The sequence below is a fragment of the Macrotis lagotis genome, chromosome 1 (assembly GCF_037893015.1).
Source record: "Macrotis lagotis isolate mMagLag1 chromosome 1, bilby.v1.9.chrom.fasta, whole genome shotgun sequence".
NCBI classification, from domain to species: Eukaryota; Metazoa; Chordata; class Mammalia; order Peramelemorphia; family Peramelidae; genus Macrotis; species Macrotis lagotis.
Window position 1 is genome coordinate 622,068,348 of NC_133658.1, and position 18,273 is coordinate 622,086,620.

Below are 18,273 nucleotides of genomic sequence, written 5' to 3' on the forward strand. Positions count from 1 at the left end.
GAATTTATTCTTTGGGGGGAAATTGCCATAAAGGAAATCTAAGTTGCTCAAAATGTCATGAAGTGACAATAATTATTAGAATGTTTTGGAATACAATTAAGACATATATGGAGTTCTGTGATAAAACATGTCATATCTAGTCCAATTATTTAGAAAATAGTTGAAAATTATGGGAAGGATTATTTGGAAGAATGTGCTCAAAGAGCAATACAATTTGTTTCAATGACTCTGGTGCCTTTTACAAGGCATGGAGAAGTAGAATACTTTTTTTTTCTTTTGCAGATTTTAACATTCCATTTTTATAGATAACAGTATAAAACTTGGACATCCAAGATGTTCCTGGGTAGACCTAATTGTCTCACTTTGATTTATTTGGTCTTCCTTAAAAATGATAAGTCAGGGGACAGCTAGGTGGCGTAGTGGATAAAGCACCGGCCTTGGAGTCAGGAGTACCTGGGTTCAAATCTGCTCTCAGACACTTAATAATTACCTAGCTGTGTGGCCTTGGACAAGCCACTTAACCCCATTTGCCTTGCAAAAACCTAAAAAAAAAAAAAAATGATAAGTCATCATAGGAAATATAGTTATTTTTAGATTTTTAATTCCGAAGATCTAATTCACATCCTGGCTCTACTACTTACTAATCATGGGAATATGAGAACTCATCTCACCTCACAAAGTCTAATATTCTTTGGCTATATTCATCTCATAAGATTGTTTGGATGAAAATACATTTATAGACTTTAAAAATATGTTAAAATGTGAATTATCCAAATATATAATTGTACATTGACTATTCTAACTATAATGGATTACTTTGTCTTACATCATGACATTAAAGGCCTGTGATTTTATTAGTTTGAGAATTCCAAGTAGATACAGATGCCAATCATCTAAAACTTCATTTCTCAGAGAGTTACTTGAAGTTCAGAAAAATAAGTGATTTTCCTATGATAACTAGTGTTAAAAATGAGATTTGAATCAAAGTCTTTTTAACTTTTCAGCTTTTATCACCTACATTATGATTTCACTACACTTTTTAAGACAATTTTTTAGCCTCTTAACTGTATGCATGTTTGTGTGCCAAGACAATCTTTATCTGTATTTGGATATGTGCCATATTTTTTCTCTTTTCCTTAGCCATATATTGTATTTTATATACTAAATTACTAATGAAGTTAAGATAATTATAAACATGCTTACTAAATTGAATTTGGATATGTTTTTGGAACTTTAAAATGATCATAATTAGTGTATTTGTGTATTTTTAGGGATCTGGATCCTATTCAAGCTCCTCATTGGTCTGTAAGGGTTCGAAAAGCTGACAATCCCCAGTGTTTATTAGGTAAGAAGGGCTGCTTACTTTCTTGAATATTCCCCTTAGTCTTCTCCAATAATCTGAAACCTAAAACCTTGGATTCCCTTTTTTGAACTAGTCAAATTCTGTTGTTTTTTAATCATAGTAATATTAAGTTCTTAAAAACACTTAAATAAACACAAGATAAAAAATACAATCTTATATAATATCCTTAACATAGGAGAACCAAATGAATCCAAAAACAAGAAAGAAAAATTCTTTTGTGTCTGCTACTCTGGTTTTCTTTCCTTTTTGCCTTTTTATATGTGATTGTTGTCAATGTCTGTGAAGTTCTGGTGCAGTTGAACTCTATTTCTGTTGTGTTTTTTTTTCCTCCCCACATTTCCTCATGCTTCTTATCTTTTTTAATTATTGTTACATTAATGTACCAGTATTTCATTAGTTATAGTTTCCAAGCTTTCTTTTTGATATTTTGTGATAAACTCCTAGCAGTGAAATTGTTGAGACAAAAGATTCTCTCTGATTATAGGATAGCCATATTGCTCTCTCTACCAACAGTATAACAGAATGTTTGTTTACCTATAACCCCACCAGCATTGCATTTTATAATTTGCTATTTTTTGGTTTTAGTGAATATAAAGTGTTATCTTAAGATCCCCTTGATTTGCATTTCTTGAATATTTGAGAATTTGATTATATGGTGTATGTGGTGTCCTTTTCCTTTGACCACTGTTACTATGAGAATATGTTATTAGTGTTAGAGACTCTGTGTGTTTGTGTGTGTGTGTGTGTGTGTGTGTGTGTGTGTGTGTGTGTGTGTTTGTTTATCATTTCCATATAGATTCTGGATATAAAACATTTGTCTTAATATTTAATACTCTCATTTGTTCTCAACCATTTCTTTACAGACTTTAGAGATTCTTCTTTTTTCTGTACAGAAATGTTTTTCTTTGTTTAATTAAGCCCATTGATCTTTATCTCCATGATTTCTTCTATTTGATGGACCAAAAAATGCCCTTTTTCCCTCAGAGTTGCAATATGCAGATCCCTTTGTTAGGATTCATCTTTTAAATTTAGAGTTCCCTGTCTTTTCTCTATTCTTTTTTCAACATTTTGGTTACCATTCTGCACCTTTTAGAGTTTTAGAGTTTCTTGGGATACTGAGAGGTTAAGAGATTTGCCCAACCTCAAAAAACCATTTTACTTTAGAGATAGAGCTTGAGCCCAAATCTTTAGATCTGAGGTTTGCTCTCTATCCATTATGCTACATTGCTTCTCTTTTTTCCAAATCCATATAATTGTTGTAATTACTACTGTACAGTACATTTTGACATCTGATGATTCTGGTTCCGTTGAATTGGTTTTTTTGTCTCAAATTTTTTTGCTGACATCCTTGTTTATCTGTTTAATAGAATTTTATGACAAATTCTTTGAAATAATTCAGTGGTATATTTAAAATTTTTTTTGTTTGTTTTTGAAAAGCAATGGGGTTATGTGATTTGCCCAAGGTCACACAGCTAGGTAATTATTTAACTGTCTGAGGCTGGATTTGAACTCAGGTCTTCCTGACTCAGGGCCAGTGCTCTATCCACTCTACCATCTAGCTGCCCCCCATTAATATATTTTATTGTAATGGTGTTAAATCTATTATAAGCAAAGAATCATAAGCAAAGAATGCTTCTCTATTCTTGAATTTCTAAATATCCTTTATTTCTCATATTCTATATCCTCCTTCCTAGGGCAGTTAGGTGGCATAGTGGATATTGCACTGGCCTTGGATTCAAGAAGACAGGCGTTCAAATTCAACCTCAGACACTTGTCCCTTACTAGTTGTGTGACCTTGGGCAAGTCATTTAACCCTGATTGCCTCACATCCAGGACCATTTCTAGTCATCTTGATTCTTTTTCTGGCCATTGGACCCAAATGGCTGCGGAAGAGAAAGTGAGGCTAGTGACTTAGCACAGCACCCCCTCACTCAAATCCAATTCATGTGCTTGTCATGGCATCACCTCCCTGATGTCATGGTCTTCTTCAAAAATGAAGGGACAGATTGGGGGAAAACTGTAAAACTCAAATAATATCTTTAATAAAAATTTAAAAATAAATAAAAATAAAAATAAAAAAATGAAGGGACAAATTATTATCATCATTATTATTATTATTAACAATAATAATATTATCCTCCTTCCTTGATTTATCCTATATGATTTTCTAGGTTAATTCCAAAATATTTGATGTATTTTGTTGTTGTACTAAAGGATATTTCTCCTTTTTCAATTTTTCTTTATTAGCTATAGAAATTCAAGTCGGATTTTATCATCTCTCTGCTCAGCATAGTCCAATGGCCTCTGCTTGCCCCTAGGATCAAATATAAGCTCCTCTTGTTTAAATATTTTATTGTACTTGTTGCCATTCATTCAACTCAGTTGTGTCCAACTCTGTGACCCATTTGAGTTTTTCTTGGCAAAGATACCAGCTCATCTTGCAAATGAGGAAACTGAGGCAAACAAAATTAAGTGACATGCCTGGGGTCACACAGTGATTGAGTATCTGAGGCCATATTTGAACTCTAGTCTTTCTTACTCTAAGTTTGGTGTTCTATCTACTGTACCACCTAACTGTATTTTTAAATAATAAGGTTTAAAATATGCTACTTCAGTATAAACTTCTTTCACAAGCTAACCCAAGTCTACCTTTTCAAACATATTTCACTTATTCCCTTCTATGCCCTCTATGGTCCATCCAAACTGTGCTTCTTGCTTTTCTTTAGAAAATTTGGGTCATCTCCTTTATCCATGCTTCTGCATGGCCCATCCTCCATGACTAGAATGTTTTTCCTCCTATCTGCCTCTTAGTATGCCTTGTTTCTTTTAAAGTTCTCTTGAAACAACTTCTGCATGAAACACCTCTCCTACTTCCCTTTAACTGATTGGCTTTTTTGCTCTGTATTCATTTTGCACATATTTTTACATATACATATATGTGTGTGTGTGTGTGTGTGTGTGTGTGTGTGTGTGTGTGTGTGTGTGTGTGTGTGTGTATGAGATATATATATCTCTTACAGATAATTGTGGATAGTGTATATTATTTCTCCCAATAATGTTCTAATTCCCTAAGGTCAGAGACTTTTTAATTTTATATTTGTGTACCCAGTTCAGTTTTTATAATATATTTTTTAAATTTTCAAATTATATGTTAAAAATAATTTTTAACTTTTGCTTTTTAAAATTTTGAGTTCTACATTATCTCCCCATCTCTCGTTGGTTATAAATTCTTCCCTTGACTATATATCTATCAGGTAAAATATTCTTTGCTCCCCTAATTCTTCCTATTTTTATTTTATGTCACTTGTTTTTGCCAGTTCTTTTTTTTTTTAAATTTTTTGCAAAGCAAATGGGATTAAATGGCTTGCCCGAGGCCACAGATTTTGTCACTTCTAAGAAATTTTATTTTATTTTCTAGGCTATGATACTCAGATTCTTTTGGGGTTCCCCCACTTAAATTTTCTGCTAGGTCAGAAGATAATCACTGCATTTTGATTTTGATTTTTTTCTCTAGGTCTTATCACTTGGAACTATGTGTTTTCAAATAATTTGCACAATTACAATAATTTTGAGTTATTATTTCACTTGTTCTGTATCTCATATAATTCTGTTGTTCATTGAGTCTGCTATTGATTGCTCCAATATATTTTTGAGATTTTCTATTTTTTCCCCAATATTTTAAAAATTTACATTTTTTTCTTCAGTTTCCTCAATTTTTCCTTTTAATTTTAAGACTACTAAAACTTTTTTTAAAATTTATTTTTATTAAAGATATTATTTGAGTTTTACAGTTTCCCCCCCAATCTAACTTCCCTCCTCCCACCACCCCCCCACAGGAAGCAATCTGTCAGTCTTTACTTTGTTTCCATGTTGTACCTTGATCCAAATTGGGTGTGATAAGAGAGAATCATATCCTTAGAGAAGAGACGAGAAGTCTAAGAGGCGACAAGATCAGACAGTAAGATATCTGTTTTTTCTAAATTAAAGGGAATAGTCCTTGAACTTTGTTCAAGCTCCACATCTCCTTATCTGGATACAGATGGCACTCTCCTTTGAAAACAGCCCCAAATTGCTCCCAATTTTTGCACTGATGGAATGAGCAAGTCCTTCAAGGTTGAACATCACTCCCATGTTGCTGTTAGGGTGTACAGTGTTTTTCTGGTTCTGCTCATCTCATTCAGCATCAGTTCATGCAGATCCCTCCAGGCTTCCCTGAATTCTCATCTCTCCTGGTTTCCAATAGAACAATAGTGTTCCCTGACATGCATATACCACAGTTTGCTAAGCCATTCCCCAATTGAAGGACATTTACTTGATTTCCAATTTTTTGCCACCACAAACAGGGCTGCTATAAATATTTTTGTACAAGTGATGTTTTTACCCTTTTTCATCATCTCTTCAGGATATAGACCCAGTAGTGGTATTGCTGGGTCAAAGGGTATGCACATTTTTGTTGCCCTTTGGGCATAATTACAAATTTCTCTCCAGAAAGGTTGAATGAGTTCACAGCTCCACCAACAGTGTAATAGTGTCCCAGATTTCCCACAACCCTTCCAACAATGATCATTATCCTTTCTGGTCATATTGGCCAATCTGAGAGGTGTGAGGTGGTACCTCAGAGAAGCTTTAATTTGCATTTCTCTAATAAGTAATGATTTAGAGTATTTTTTCATATGGCTATGGATTGCTTTGATCTCCTCATCTGTAAATTGCCTTTTCATATCCTTTGACCATTTGTCAATTGGGGAATGGCTTTTTGTTTTAAAACTATGACTCAGTTCTCTGTATATTTTAGAAATGAAGACTACTAAAACTTTATACTGAAGTTCTTTTATTTGACCTTATAATTTTTTCTGTCACTACTTAATCTTATTTAATTATTTTGAATGAGTTGCTTAACAATTTGAGATTGTCCTTGAAGGAATCTTCAGCTGTTCATCTGATTATTTCAGATAATCTGTCTGATCTTATTATATTCTTTTCTTATGGGTCCTGGTACTTGTTTTTATTAATTGAGTTTATTGAATTGAATTTATTAGTGAAAATTATTGAATTTTAATTTCTGCTAAATATGCTAGCAATTCTAAAGGATACTTTTCTCCCCCCCACCCCATTTTAGTGGGGCAGTGAGGATAAATGACTTGCCCAGGGTCACACAGCTAGTAAGTATCTGACTGAATTTGAACTTAGGACCTCCTGACTCTTCCAGGGCCAGTACTCTATTCACTGTGCCACCTAACTTGCCCCTTGAAAGATACTTTTTAAAAGACACATTGAATTTCTCATTTTATGCAATTTGTGTTACAGATAAGCTGGGTTATAAGTAAAATTTTTAATATATTAAATCATACAAAATTACTTGAAGGAATCCTATGAGAAATCTGTTGAAATGCAAATTATATCCACAAACTTGTGTATGTGTATAGTAAATGTGTGGATTTTTGGTTACCAAAATTTTTTAAAATTAGATCACTCCTATATATTGATACAAATATAAATTGCCTCTAAATATAGGCAGACCTTCTAAGTTGAATTCTTTTAAAAAGGAAAAGATATGTACATAGGCATACTTTAAAAGTTAGTACTTAGAAGGGCACAGCCAAGATGGCAACAGGAGAAGAGCCTCTCCTAGATGTTCTCTCCATAATATTTCAAAAATCTTAAAATTATGAATCATAACTAAATTTTCGAGAGACAGAACTCACAGAAAGATCCAGTGAGGCAATTCTCCAGACCAAGGTAACCTGGAAAATAGTGGAAAGGCTCTGCTTCATGGCGGCTCGCCAGAGTGCAGAAACTTCAGCCTCCTGGAGGCAGTCCCAGGGTGTCTAGGAGGGGGCTCACAGCAGCGGGGGCAATTTCCTGACCTACACTACAGGGGAGCACCAGGCACAAATTAGAGGATCAGCTGAGGGGATCTCTGCCAGAGTGAGAGTGAAGCCCAGGCCCTCAGGGTGGTTGCAGCAGTCAGCATGGTCAGCTCAGCAGCAGTGGCCACAGCAGCCCTGTATAGGAAATGGAAGCAAGCCTGGAGACAACAAGCAGGAGCCCCCAGGCAACTGAGCCTTGAATGCTCAGCCCACTGAAGGTAGGGGAGTGGAGAGAGAATTCCAAGGTTTGTCCTCTGTCCCTGGAACAGGACTCTGGGGCTCTGATCACATTCAGATCCTGATTGCAATCTAGGCACCCCATAGAACAAACCCCCCCCCCCCCACCTCAGCCCCATGACAGAGGGGTATACTTGTGGTCATTCACAGATCAGGAGGGAAGTCAGAGCTTCACACACTGAGATCCTTGTGAGGGGGTGTCCCAATAATACTCAAAAGCCCAGGAAGCACCCCAAAACCAGGGACAGGCTGGAGAAATGAGTAAACAGAGAAAAAAGAGGAACACCATTGAGAAATACATTGTCTGTGATCCCATGAAGGATCAAAATACTCAAACAGAATATGAGGAAGTACAAGCTCCTGCATCTAAAGACTGCAAGAAAAATGAAAATTGAACTCAGACTATTACAGAGCTCAAAAAAAGATTTTGAAAATCAAGTAAGGGAGATAGACAAAAAATTGGGAAAAGAAATGAGAGAAATTTGGATCAACATATACCATGGAAACAATGTAAAGACTGGCAAATTGCCTTCTGTGGGGGTGGGGGGTGGGGGGAGGGAAGTAAGATTAGGGGGGAAATTGTAAAACTCAAATAAAATTTTTAAAATTAAAACAAAAAGAATAAAAGAAATGAGAGATGCAGGAAAAACATGAAAAAGAAGTCAGCAGCTTAGTCAAGGAGATCCAAAAAATGCTGGAGAAAATAACATGTTAAAAACTAGCATAGGTCAAATGGATTAAACAGTTCAAAAAATTATTGAGGAGGGGGCAGCTAGGTGGCACAGTGGATAGAGCAACAGCCCTGGAGTCAGGAGTACGTAAGTTCAAATCCAGGTTTAGATACGTAATAATTACCTAGCCGTGTGGCCTTGGGCAAGCCACTTAACCCCATTGCCTTGCAAAAAAACCTAAAAAAAAATTATTGAGGGGAAGAATGCTTTAAAAAGCAGAATTGGCCAGATGGAAAAGGAGATAAAAAAAGCTCTCTGAGGAAAATAAATTCTTCAGATGCAAAATGGAGCTAAAGGAAGCTGATGACTTTACGAGAAGTCAAGACAGAATACTTCAACACCAAAAGAATGAAAAATTAGAAGAAAATGTGAGACATCTCATTGAAAAAACAACTGATCTGGAAAACAAATTAAGGAAAGATAATTTTAAAATATTGTTATACCTGAAAGTCATGATCAGGAAAAGAGCCTTGACCTCATTTTTAAAGAATTCCTACAGGAAAATTGCCCAGATATCCTAGAAGCCAAGGGCAAAATAGAAATTGAGAAAATTCACTGATATCCCCCAGAAAGAGATTCAAAATAAAACAACCCCCAGGAATATTATAGCCAAGTTCCAGAACTCCCAAGTCAAAGAGAAAATATTACAAGCAGCCAGAAGGACACAGTTCAAGTATTGTGGAGCTGCAGTCAGGATCATGCAGGATTTAGCAGCAACTACATTAAGGGCTCACAGGGCTTGGAATATAATATTCCAGAAGGCAAAAGAACTTGGAATGCAACTGAGAATCAACTATCCAGCAAAATTGAACATCCTCTTTCAGGGGGAAAAGGTGAACTTTCTTTTTTTTCTTTCTTTTTTTTTTATTATTTTTTTTGCAAGACAGTGGGGTTAAGTGGCTTGCCCAAGGCAACACGGCTAGGTAATTATTAAGTGAGGCCAGATTTGAACTCAGGTACTCCTGACTCTGAGGCCAGTGCTCTATCCACTGCGCCACCTAGCCACCCCGAAAAGATGAACTTTCAACGAACCAGGGGAATTTCAGTTGTTCCTGTTGAAACAACCAGAGCTGAACAGAAAGTTTGACCTTCAAATACAGGCCTCAGGTGAAGCATAGAGAGCAGAGGAGAAGGGTAAAATGTGAGGGATGTAATGATGATGAACGGCATGTATTCCTGCATAGAAGAATGATATTGATAATACTCATAAAACTTCTGATTTATTAGAGCAGTTAGAAGGAGCTTATGTAGGTGAAGCACAGGAGAGAGTTGACTTTGAAGATATATTGTAAAAATGGAGTCACTGGCTAAAAGGGAAATATACTGGGAGTAAGAGAAAGGAGAGATGGAATAGGCTAAGATATTTTGTATGATAAGATTTTTTTTTATTACAATGAGCTGTTGGAATTATATGAAAGGGGGAATGAGGGAACCTTTGCTCTCATCAGGTGGCTTGGAGAGGAAACAGCATATACACTCAATAGGATATAGACATCTAGAGGAAAACAGAGAGAAGGGAGTCAGGAAGTGGGGGGGATGTGGCTCATGGAGGAGAGGGTTGATCTTGGGGGAGAGTGGTCAGATATCACACATTTTCTTTTTTTACTTCTTGCAAGAGGATGGGATTGGGTGGCCCATCCAGGACCATGGGGCCCGGTGGGTGGTATGTGGGCTCAGGGACTCTTGGCCCCAGGGCTGGTGATCAATCTGCTTCACCACTCAGCCACCCTACAACACATTTCAGAACAAGGACAGAGTGAAAGGAGAGAGAAAATATAGTACATGGTAGTGGGGAGGTATGGATAGAGAGAGTTGTGATCAGCAATGGCAACAGTGGGAAAATATGTAAGTAGATTTTTTGATGAACTTATCATGAAGAATGTGATCCACTCGAGACAGAACTGGAGGTGTCAGAACACAGACTGAAGCACATTTTTTTTCTCTTTCCTTTTCTTTATTTCTCATGAGGGTCTATATTTTTTGGGGGGAGGGGTATTATGTTTACTCTTAAACAAGAATATTTTAGTAATGTATAAAAAAGCCATCATGTGTACAAAAATAAAAATAAATTTTTTTTTAAAAGTTAGTACTTACCATTCTCATTCCATTTTGGAGATAGGAAGTGCTACTTTAGATCTTTAATTTCTGGGGCTTAAAAGAAGCCAATAGATAATAAATCAATGTCACTTTTATGTTTTTATGCCATTCTCCTCCCTGTCCTAAATATACCCACATATTTCTAAAGCATTCTCATTTGTTACACAACTACCTTCTGTTGCAGCAGTCCCGTTATCTACCAGTAGAACTCATGAGACAAAGTACAAATTTAGGGGGAAAGAGGATTTGTGGGAATTCCACTCAACTTTTAACATACTCTTCAATCTCAGTGATGTGAGAAATTAAGGTGACTTGATGGGCTTTGAAAAGAGCTTTGGGATTTTTAGGATAATATATATATGTAATCTCTCCTAGCAATCTGCCTTAATCATGTATTTGTGTGTGCCTGTGTCTGTATGTATGTATTTATGTATTGGTGGGTGAGTTGATTTCCCATTTCTTCCCAGCCAGGAATGTAATCAAGGAAAGTAAATGGCAGATAATGAACTGTTCAACTAAATGTAAAGACCTGTCTATACATATAAGAATGTTTCTTAATTGAACTGCAAGGGCAACTGCCATTTGCTGGCTGAAGATTGGTTTACATCCTCATTGTCCTCAAAAACTAGTTTATTAGTTCTGTAGCCTTTCCAGTCAGGAGAAGCTGTTAAGGAACTCTTGGAGGAAGGAGGGGAATTCTTTCATCTTCCATGAAATCCAATATCCAAACTGTTCACTCAACAGAAGATAGCACATCCATATCAGGGAACAAATTGGAGAATAAAATAACTCGAGGCAGGCATCACACACATTCTCCAGATAGAAATCGATTTAAAAGTAGTAATATTCAGTGCAAGAATCAGCTTTAAAGATGGAGACCTCGGGGCTTCTAGGTGGCGTAGTGGATAAAGCACCGGCCTTGGAGTCAGGAGTACCTGGGTTCAAATCCGGTCTCAGACACTTAATAATTACCTAGCTGTGTGGCCTTGGGCAAGACACTTAACCCCATTGCCTTGCAAAAACCTAAAAAAAAAAAAAAAAAAAAAAAGATGGAGACCTCTAGCAATTGAGAAGAGAACTGACCAAGGATTCAAAAGAAAAGTATTCCCTGGCAGTTGAGAGTTGTGGAGAATTGTGAAGAGAAACAGACTAGGGAACAGATTCATCTTAGTGTATCTAGCCGAGTGACTACTGTCATAGATCCAGTACCTATGAGACAATAACATGAGAACTCCATGAAAAAAAGGAATCTATGGTACCAAAAATAAGAGATGTTTTGACCTACATGTGTGACTCACCACCATTTTAATCTTAAGTTTGAGTCCACTCTTACCATATGTAATGTGTGTATTTGTAGGACATTGCAAGGTTCATGGATATAATATTGTATAGCTAGCATTCTTTCTTTTTAATTAAAGATTTTATTTATTTTGAGTTTTACAATTTTTCCCCTAATCTTACTTCCCTCCCCCCACCCCCACAGAAGGCAATTTGTCAGTCTTTACATTGTTTCCATTGTATACATTGATCCAAATTGAGTGTGATGAGAGAGAAATCATATCCTAAGGAAGAAACATAAACTATAAGAGATTGTAGCTACCATTCTTAACTACATCATGCTAATAAATGCTTTTGAGCTAATTTCGTCCATTGACCAACTTATAAGGTAACTTTTAAAGGGAGGAAAAGATTTATGAACTAAAGTTTTGTGTGTGTGTGTGTGTGTGTGTATATATATATATATATATATACATACATACATACACACACACATACTTATATACTTGTGAAGCATACCTTTAAATCTGTGAGAGTTTTTGGAACTCAAACCATGAGTACAGTTTTAGGAGATAATCCAAATGGGGCACTAATGTGTATTTATGTTATAAACAAATAATTTCCCATATTGAAATGTTATTTTTGGCATCCCTGAAATTTTCATCGCAGATGCAAGTCTTTTGCATTAGATAAAGGTTATATCTGTTTTTTATATTTATATTCTATATTCTTCATCAAAACAAAAAATAAATTATTATTATAAACAATAACCCTTTGGAATCAAACCATCTCATCTCTCTTTCCTACTCATCGCATCTCCTGGCTCTTAACAAGATTGCTGGTTGTCTTTTTGCTCATTCCTGAAGTGCTGTTCCAACCTTGTCACCCTCCTGTTAGTAAACTTCAGGATCAGACATAGAATTCTTTGGTTTCCAAAGCCCTTCATGCCTTGGTCCCACTCTTCACCTGTGACACCGACTTCTTCGTTTTCCACAAATGTAATGCCTGTGTCATGTCCCGTCCCTCGGCCCTGATTGTTCTTCTCATCTCTGCCTGCTGGCTTCTTTGACTGATCCAGCTATACTCCCATCTTCTATGGGAAACCTTTTCCAGTCTTTTTAATCCTAGGACATTGATTCTTTTGATGATTTCCTGTTTATCTTTTAAATAGTTTGCATATATTTGTTTGTCATCTCCCCCCCACCCCAGTGGAAGGTGAGCTCCTGGGGTGGGGGTGGGGGTGGGGGGTGTTTTATACCTATTTTTGTATCCCTAGCGCTTAGCATAGCACTTAGCATAGTAAGTGCTTAATAAACAGTTTATTGATGGTTTGACATTGAGATATTCCTATATTTCCCTCATCACCTTAAAAAAAAGCTTTATCAATGCCTTTTGGGGTTTTTTTGTGTCATTTTCAGATAATGTTGCCCACCTAGTTAGCCAGTCTTGTAACAAAGAAATAGTTAAATAAAACAACTGGTACAATAATGACATAAGTCAGTTTAGGCAATAATCTTGCAACTTTCTCCTGAAAAGAAGAAAAGGCACTATCTCTTCTCTAGAGTCAAAATGAGTCATTACTATTACTCAGCCTTCAGCTTCTTTTTAGTGTTTTTTTTTATTCTTTGGCATTTTATAATATGAATTTCTTAGTTTTATGATTTCTTATTGGACCGTAATATGCCATTATATTCATAAACCACAGTTTTATATGTGTTTTCAAACAAATGTTTTTATCGGGTGTTTTATAAACCTTAAAGCTCTCTGTGAATGTTAGCTGTTATTATTATTACCCATCTTTTAAGTTCTATCTCTGACTCTTCATGTTCTATTATTTGCTTTCTCCTTCCTTTGGGCTGTCTTTACCTTATTCTGTTACTGCTCAAGTATTTTTCCTACTCCTTTTTGTTTGCATATGTACCATTAGATTGCAAATTTTACAAAATTTAATTGTGGAATTACGAAAATTCCTGAAAAGTAGGTAACATTATTTACTCTAGTGCTAAATACCTCCTTTATCGATATTTAATAGTAACATGCTTAGAGAGATTAAATGTTTAATTAAAAGTTTCTTATTCATCTGGTTAATTTCAAGCTATCAGTCATTGCAATTCTGAAAAATCTTGATTTGATGAAGATTAGATATTTGAGGGGCAGTAGGTGGCATAGTGAATAGAGCACCAGCCCTGGAGTCAAGAGGACTTGAGTTCAATGTGGCCGCAAAAACTTAATAATTACCTAGATTTGTGACTTTGAGGAAGTCACTTTAACCCCCTCTCCATTGCCTCATAAAAACAAACAAAAAAAAAGAAATGGATATTTGAGGTAACTGATGATTGAATTAGTAGTTAAATCATATAAAGACACTTATAAAAGACCTATTTTTCAAAAAAAAATTTTAATTCATTTTGTTCATAGATTTAAAAATTGCATCCTTTGCACTTCTGACCCCATAATCTCTCTTAATGTTTTGCTATGGTATAACTGAAAAACATATGTACTTTTCATGTAGAATTCACCTTTATTCTTAAAATGAATGTTTTAAAAATATAAAATTGGTATTTATATATATATGTAGCTGTTATGATTTATTAAAATCAGAATTTTAAAAGATAAATACCTTTTAAAATGTCATGTTCTTAATATTTATGTATGTCTCACCTTTCTTTTCATCCTAGAATGTTTAATTCCAAAGATAAATCTTAAAAACAAGGTGTTTTGGGATAGGACATTGAACATAGAATCATAGCTATAAGGGACTTTAGGGATCATCTTATCCAATCTTTTTATTTTACAGATGAAGAAACTGAGATTCATATTGCTTTAAGTGATATACCCAAAGTTACAGAGATTTGTGGTACTAGGACCACAAATTAGGGCAGTTTCAGTGAAGGTACTTTCTGTGAATTTGAAGAATTTTGAAATGTTTATATATATATATATGTATGTATCATATAATATATGTGTGTGTGTATGTATATATACACAGTAGTTTTTCCTACTTGTTTCAATTCCTTCATCTGGAATAAAGTTTTTCTAAGTGAATGATATGTAATATGGTATATCAGCATCCATCAGTGAGAGAAAAGGGAGAAAACCATTTTTCTTGTGTCCAAATGAGATTTGTTAAATGATGATGTTTACAATTGTTGGAGATGGGAGCAATGCAATGATGAAGTCATTTAAGTCTGTATCCAATTTGACTGGAACAGCAGATAAATTTCATCTCTGTGTGTTAGGGAATCTCCTTTTCTTTGGTTGGGGTTTAGGGGTTGCAATCCAAGATGACTACAGTGGAGAAGAAAAACTTTTATCTGTTACCTTTGTTTCCCAAAGTACGTTTTGGTATTTTTGAGGATTGTAATTGAGAGAATTTCCTTCTGATTAATTTTCTAAAATGAATCAAATTTTTCTTTTTAGGAGATTTTGTTACTGAATTCTTTAAAATTTGTCGGCGAAAAGAATCAACAGATGAAATTCTTGGAAGATCCACATTTGAAGAAGAGGGGAGAGGTAAGTGATTTTAAATTAGTCATTTTCAAACTTCTGTTATTTTTTTCTTTAAGAAATATTGATACCTTGGCATCTATTTATCTAGTTTATTTTTTAATCTGTTTGGAAAAGTAATTTTTAGCAGAATGAAAGCTATCAGTTTTGACAAGATTATGATCCTAGAAGATAAAGGAAATGTCATCACTATACAATATATCTGAATTCTAGCAAAGCCTTTTTCAGTGTCTTTCATGCTAGTCATGTGAACAGTGGAAAGACTGGTTGATTCAGAACTAGTTCAGATCCAGAGAGGTAAATTAATGAATCACTTTCAGTCTTCAACATTCTCTTTTCTAACTGGGAATGCCTGAATAAGTTTTGGTATATGTATATGACCCTACCAAAATATTGAAACTGTGCTTTTCAAGAATAGCAATAATTGGGCAGCTAGGTGGCACAGTTGATAGAGCACCAACCCTGGAGTCAGGAGTATCTGAATGGACCTGAGTTCAAATGTGGTCTCAGGCACTTAATAATTGCCTAGCTGTGTGACACTAGGTAAGTCACTTAACCCCATTTCCTTAAATAAATAAAATAAGTAGCAATAATCTCTGAACTGCAAACCTTCTCTATCTTCTTGCTTGACCTCTAGAGCTTTTGAAACTGTCAGCCACCATCTGGTTTCTACAGTATTGATAAATGGTAAACCTTGGTAATTATATCTATCTGAACATTTCTTCTCAGTTTTCTCTGCTGGTTCATCATCCATCTCCCTCTTACCACACACCTGTCCCTTAAGGCTCTGACTGCCTCTTTGCTTTATACATGTCCTTTCTTGATGGTCTCACCAAATCCTATCATCTCTATGCAAATGTTTATATGTTACTACTTTCCTTGAAGTTTTTTTTTATTTTTTTGAAATCTAATAATTTATTTTTTTCCAAATTCATGTAAAAATAATTTAAACAATTTTTTTTTCAAATTTTGAGTTCCAAATTATCTCTTTTCCTTCCCTCTGCCCCCACATTGAGAAGGTAAACAATTTGACACAGTTATACATATGTAGTCATACAAAATACATTTCTATATAAGTCATTCTGAAAGAAAACACAAACAAAAAATAAAATAAAGTATCTTTAATTTGCATTCAAATTTTACAAATTATTTCTCTGGAGATGGATAGTATTTTTTGTCAGAAGTCCTACAGAATTGTCTTACATCATTATATTGCTGAGAATAACTATTAAATAGTAGATCATCATACAATATTGCTGTTACTGTGTATAGTGTTCTCCTGGTTCTTCTCATTTCATTTTGCATCATTTCATATAAGTCTTTTCATGTTTTTCTTTTTTTTTTCCCCAAGGTAATGGGGTTAAGTTACTTGCCCAAGGTCACACAGCTAGATAATTATTAAATGTCTGAAATCAGATTAGAACTCAGATCCTCTCAACTCCAGGGGTGGTACTCTATCCACTGCACCACCTAGCTGCCCCTCATGTTTTTCTAAGAGCATCATTCATCATTTCTTTTTTTTGTTTGTTTTTTTGCAAGGCAAATGGGGTTAAGTGACTTGCCCAAGGCCACGCAGCTAGGTAATTGTTAAGTGTCTGAGACTGGATTTGAACCCAGGTACTCCTGATTCCAGGGCCAGTGCTTTATCCACTACCCCACCTAGCCACCCCCTTGCTCATCATTTCTTAAAGCACAGTCATATACAACACATCACAATCCCATCAATATACAACTTGTTTAGCCATTCCCCAATTGATGACCCTCATTTTCCTATTCTTTGATGCCATTAAAATAGCTGCTCTAAGTTTTTTGTACCTTTTTGGTTTTTATCTCTGGTAGTGATATTACTTTGCCAAGGGATATGTAAGTTTTCTAGATCCTTTGGACACAGTTACAAATTGTTCTCCAGATTCATTGAATCAATATATATCTTCACCAATAGTGCATACAATGCTTTAATTTTCTCATATCCCCTCCAACATTTGTCATTTTCCTTTTCTGTCAGAGTAACCAAACTGACTGGAATAAGAAAATAGCTCAGAGTTGTTTTAATTTGTATTTCAATAATGATTTCATATTAGTAGTGATTTAGAGCATTTTAAAATATGACTATTAATAGTCTTGATTACTTTGCCTGAAAATTTCCTGTTAATACATATCCTTTGACTATTCATCAATTGAGGAATGACTCTTATTCCTAAATTTGACTTAGTTTTCTATATATTTTATAAATGAAATCTTTATCAGGGAATTTCACTGTAAAAATTTTTTTCACAGTAATGATTTTTTTCCTGTTATCTTATCCATTCACAAAAGTGTTTTGCTTCTGACTTTTTACCTAACACAAATTTACTCCTTCTGTCAGCTCCTCCATTCTGCACACCTTTTTTAAATCCTGTTTTCTTCCTATTTTCTCATGTTTAGATAAATTTCTCCACTCAACTGAGTGTGTATATTATTCCCTTCTTTGAGCCAATTCCAACAAGAGTAAGGTTCATGTGCTCCCCTCCCCACTTCCCCCATTTTCCCCTCCACTATAAAATCTCTTTCAGACCTCTTTTATGTCAGAAAATTTTATCCCATTCTACTCCTCTCTTTCCCTTCTGCCAATGCATTCCTCTTTCTCTTCTCTTAATTTAATTGTTTTAATAATACTATCACATTCAACTCACACCTCTGCTTTCTGTCTATATATATATACATACTTCCTCCTTTACCATTTGGCTTATTCTGCTTTTTTAAGGTGTTATTTTCTTCAGTATTTTTTGCTACCTCATTCACCGAACTGTTAACTCTTTTTTCATGATTTTCTTGCATCACTCTCATTTCTTTTCCCAGTTTTTTCTCTACCTTGCTTACTTGATTGTTAAAATCCTTTTTGAGTTCTTCTATGGCCTGAGACCAATTCATATTTTTTCTTCTGAGGCTTTAGATGCAGGAATTTTGACTTTGTTGTTTTCTTCTAAGAATATTTTGATACTGCTTGTTACTATAGTAACTTTCTTTGGTCAGAAATTTTTTCTTTTTGCTTTTTTTTCCACCATTTTTCTTCTTTTTTCTAATTCTATGCTAGAATGGGTCTTTGCTTCCCAAGAGGAGGGGGCACTGTCCAGAGCTGTTTGTATAACTGTTAACAGAGGTAATTCTGGGACCTCTTAAGTTTTCAGCTCTCCCGAGATGGTACAATCTA

At 35.1% G+C, this 18,273-nt stretch overlaps 1 protein-coding gene across 2 annotated transcripts in view; it reads left to right on the forward strand.

Moving 5' to 3' along the window:
- Positions 1 to 18,273, forward strand: part of RAB3GAP1 (RAB3 GTPase activating protein catalytic subunit 1) — a 94,723-nt gene that overhangs the window by 52,334 nt on the left and 24,116 nt on the right. For both annotated transcript variants that reach the window (XM_074215053.1, XM_074215054.1), the window contains 2 exons: positions 1,272 to 1,345; positions 14,997 to 15,089. In XM_074215053.1, the coding sequence (XP_074071154.1) occupies positions 1,272 to 1,345; positions 14,997 to 15,089 (167 nt within the window). The remainder of the gene's footprint in view (positions 1 to 1,271; positions 1,346 to 14,996; positions 15,090 to 18,273) is intronic.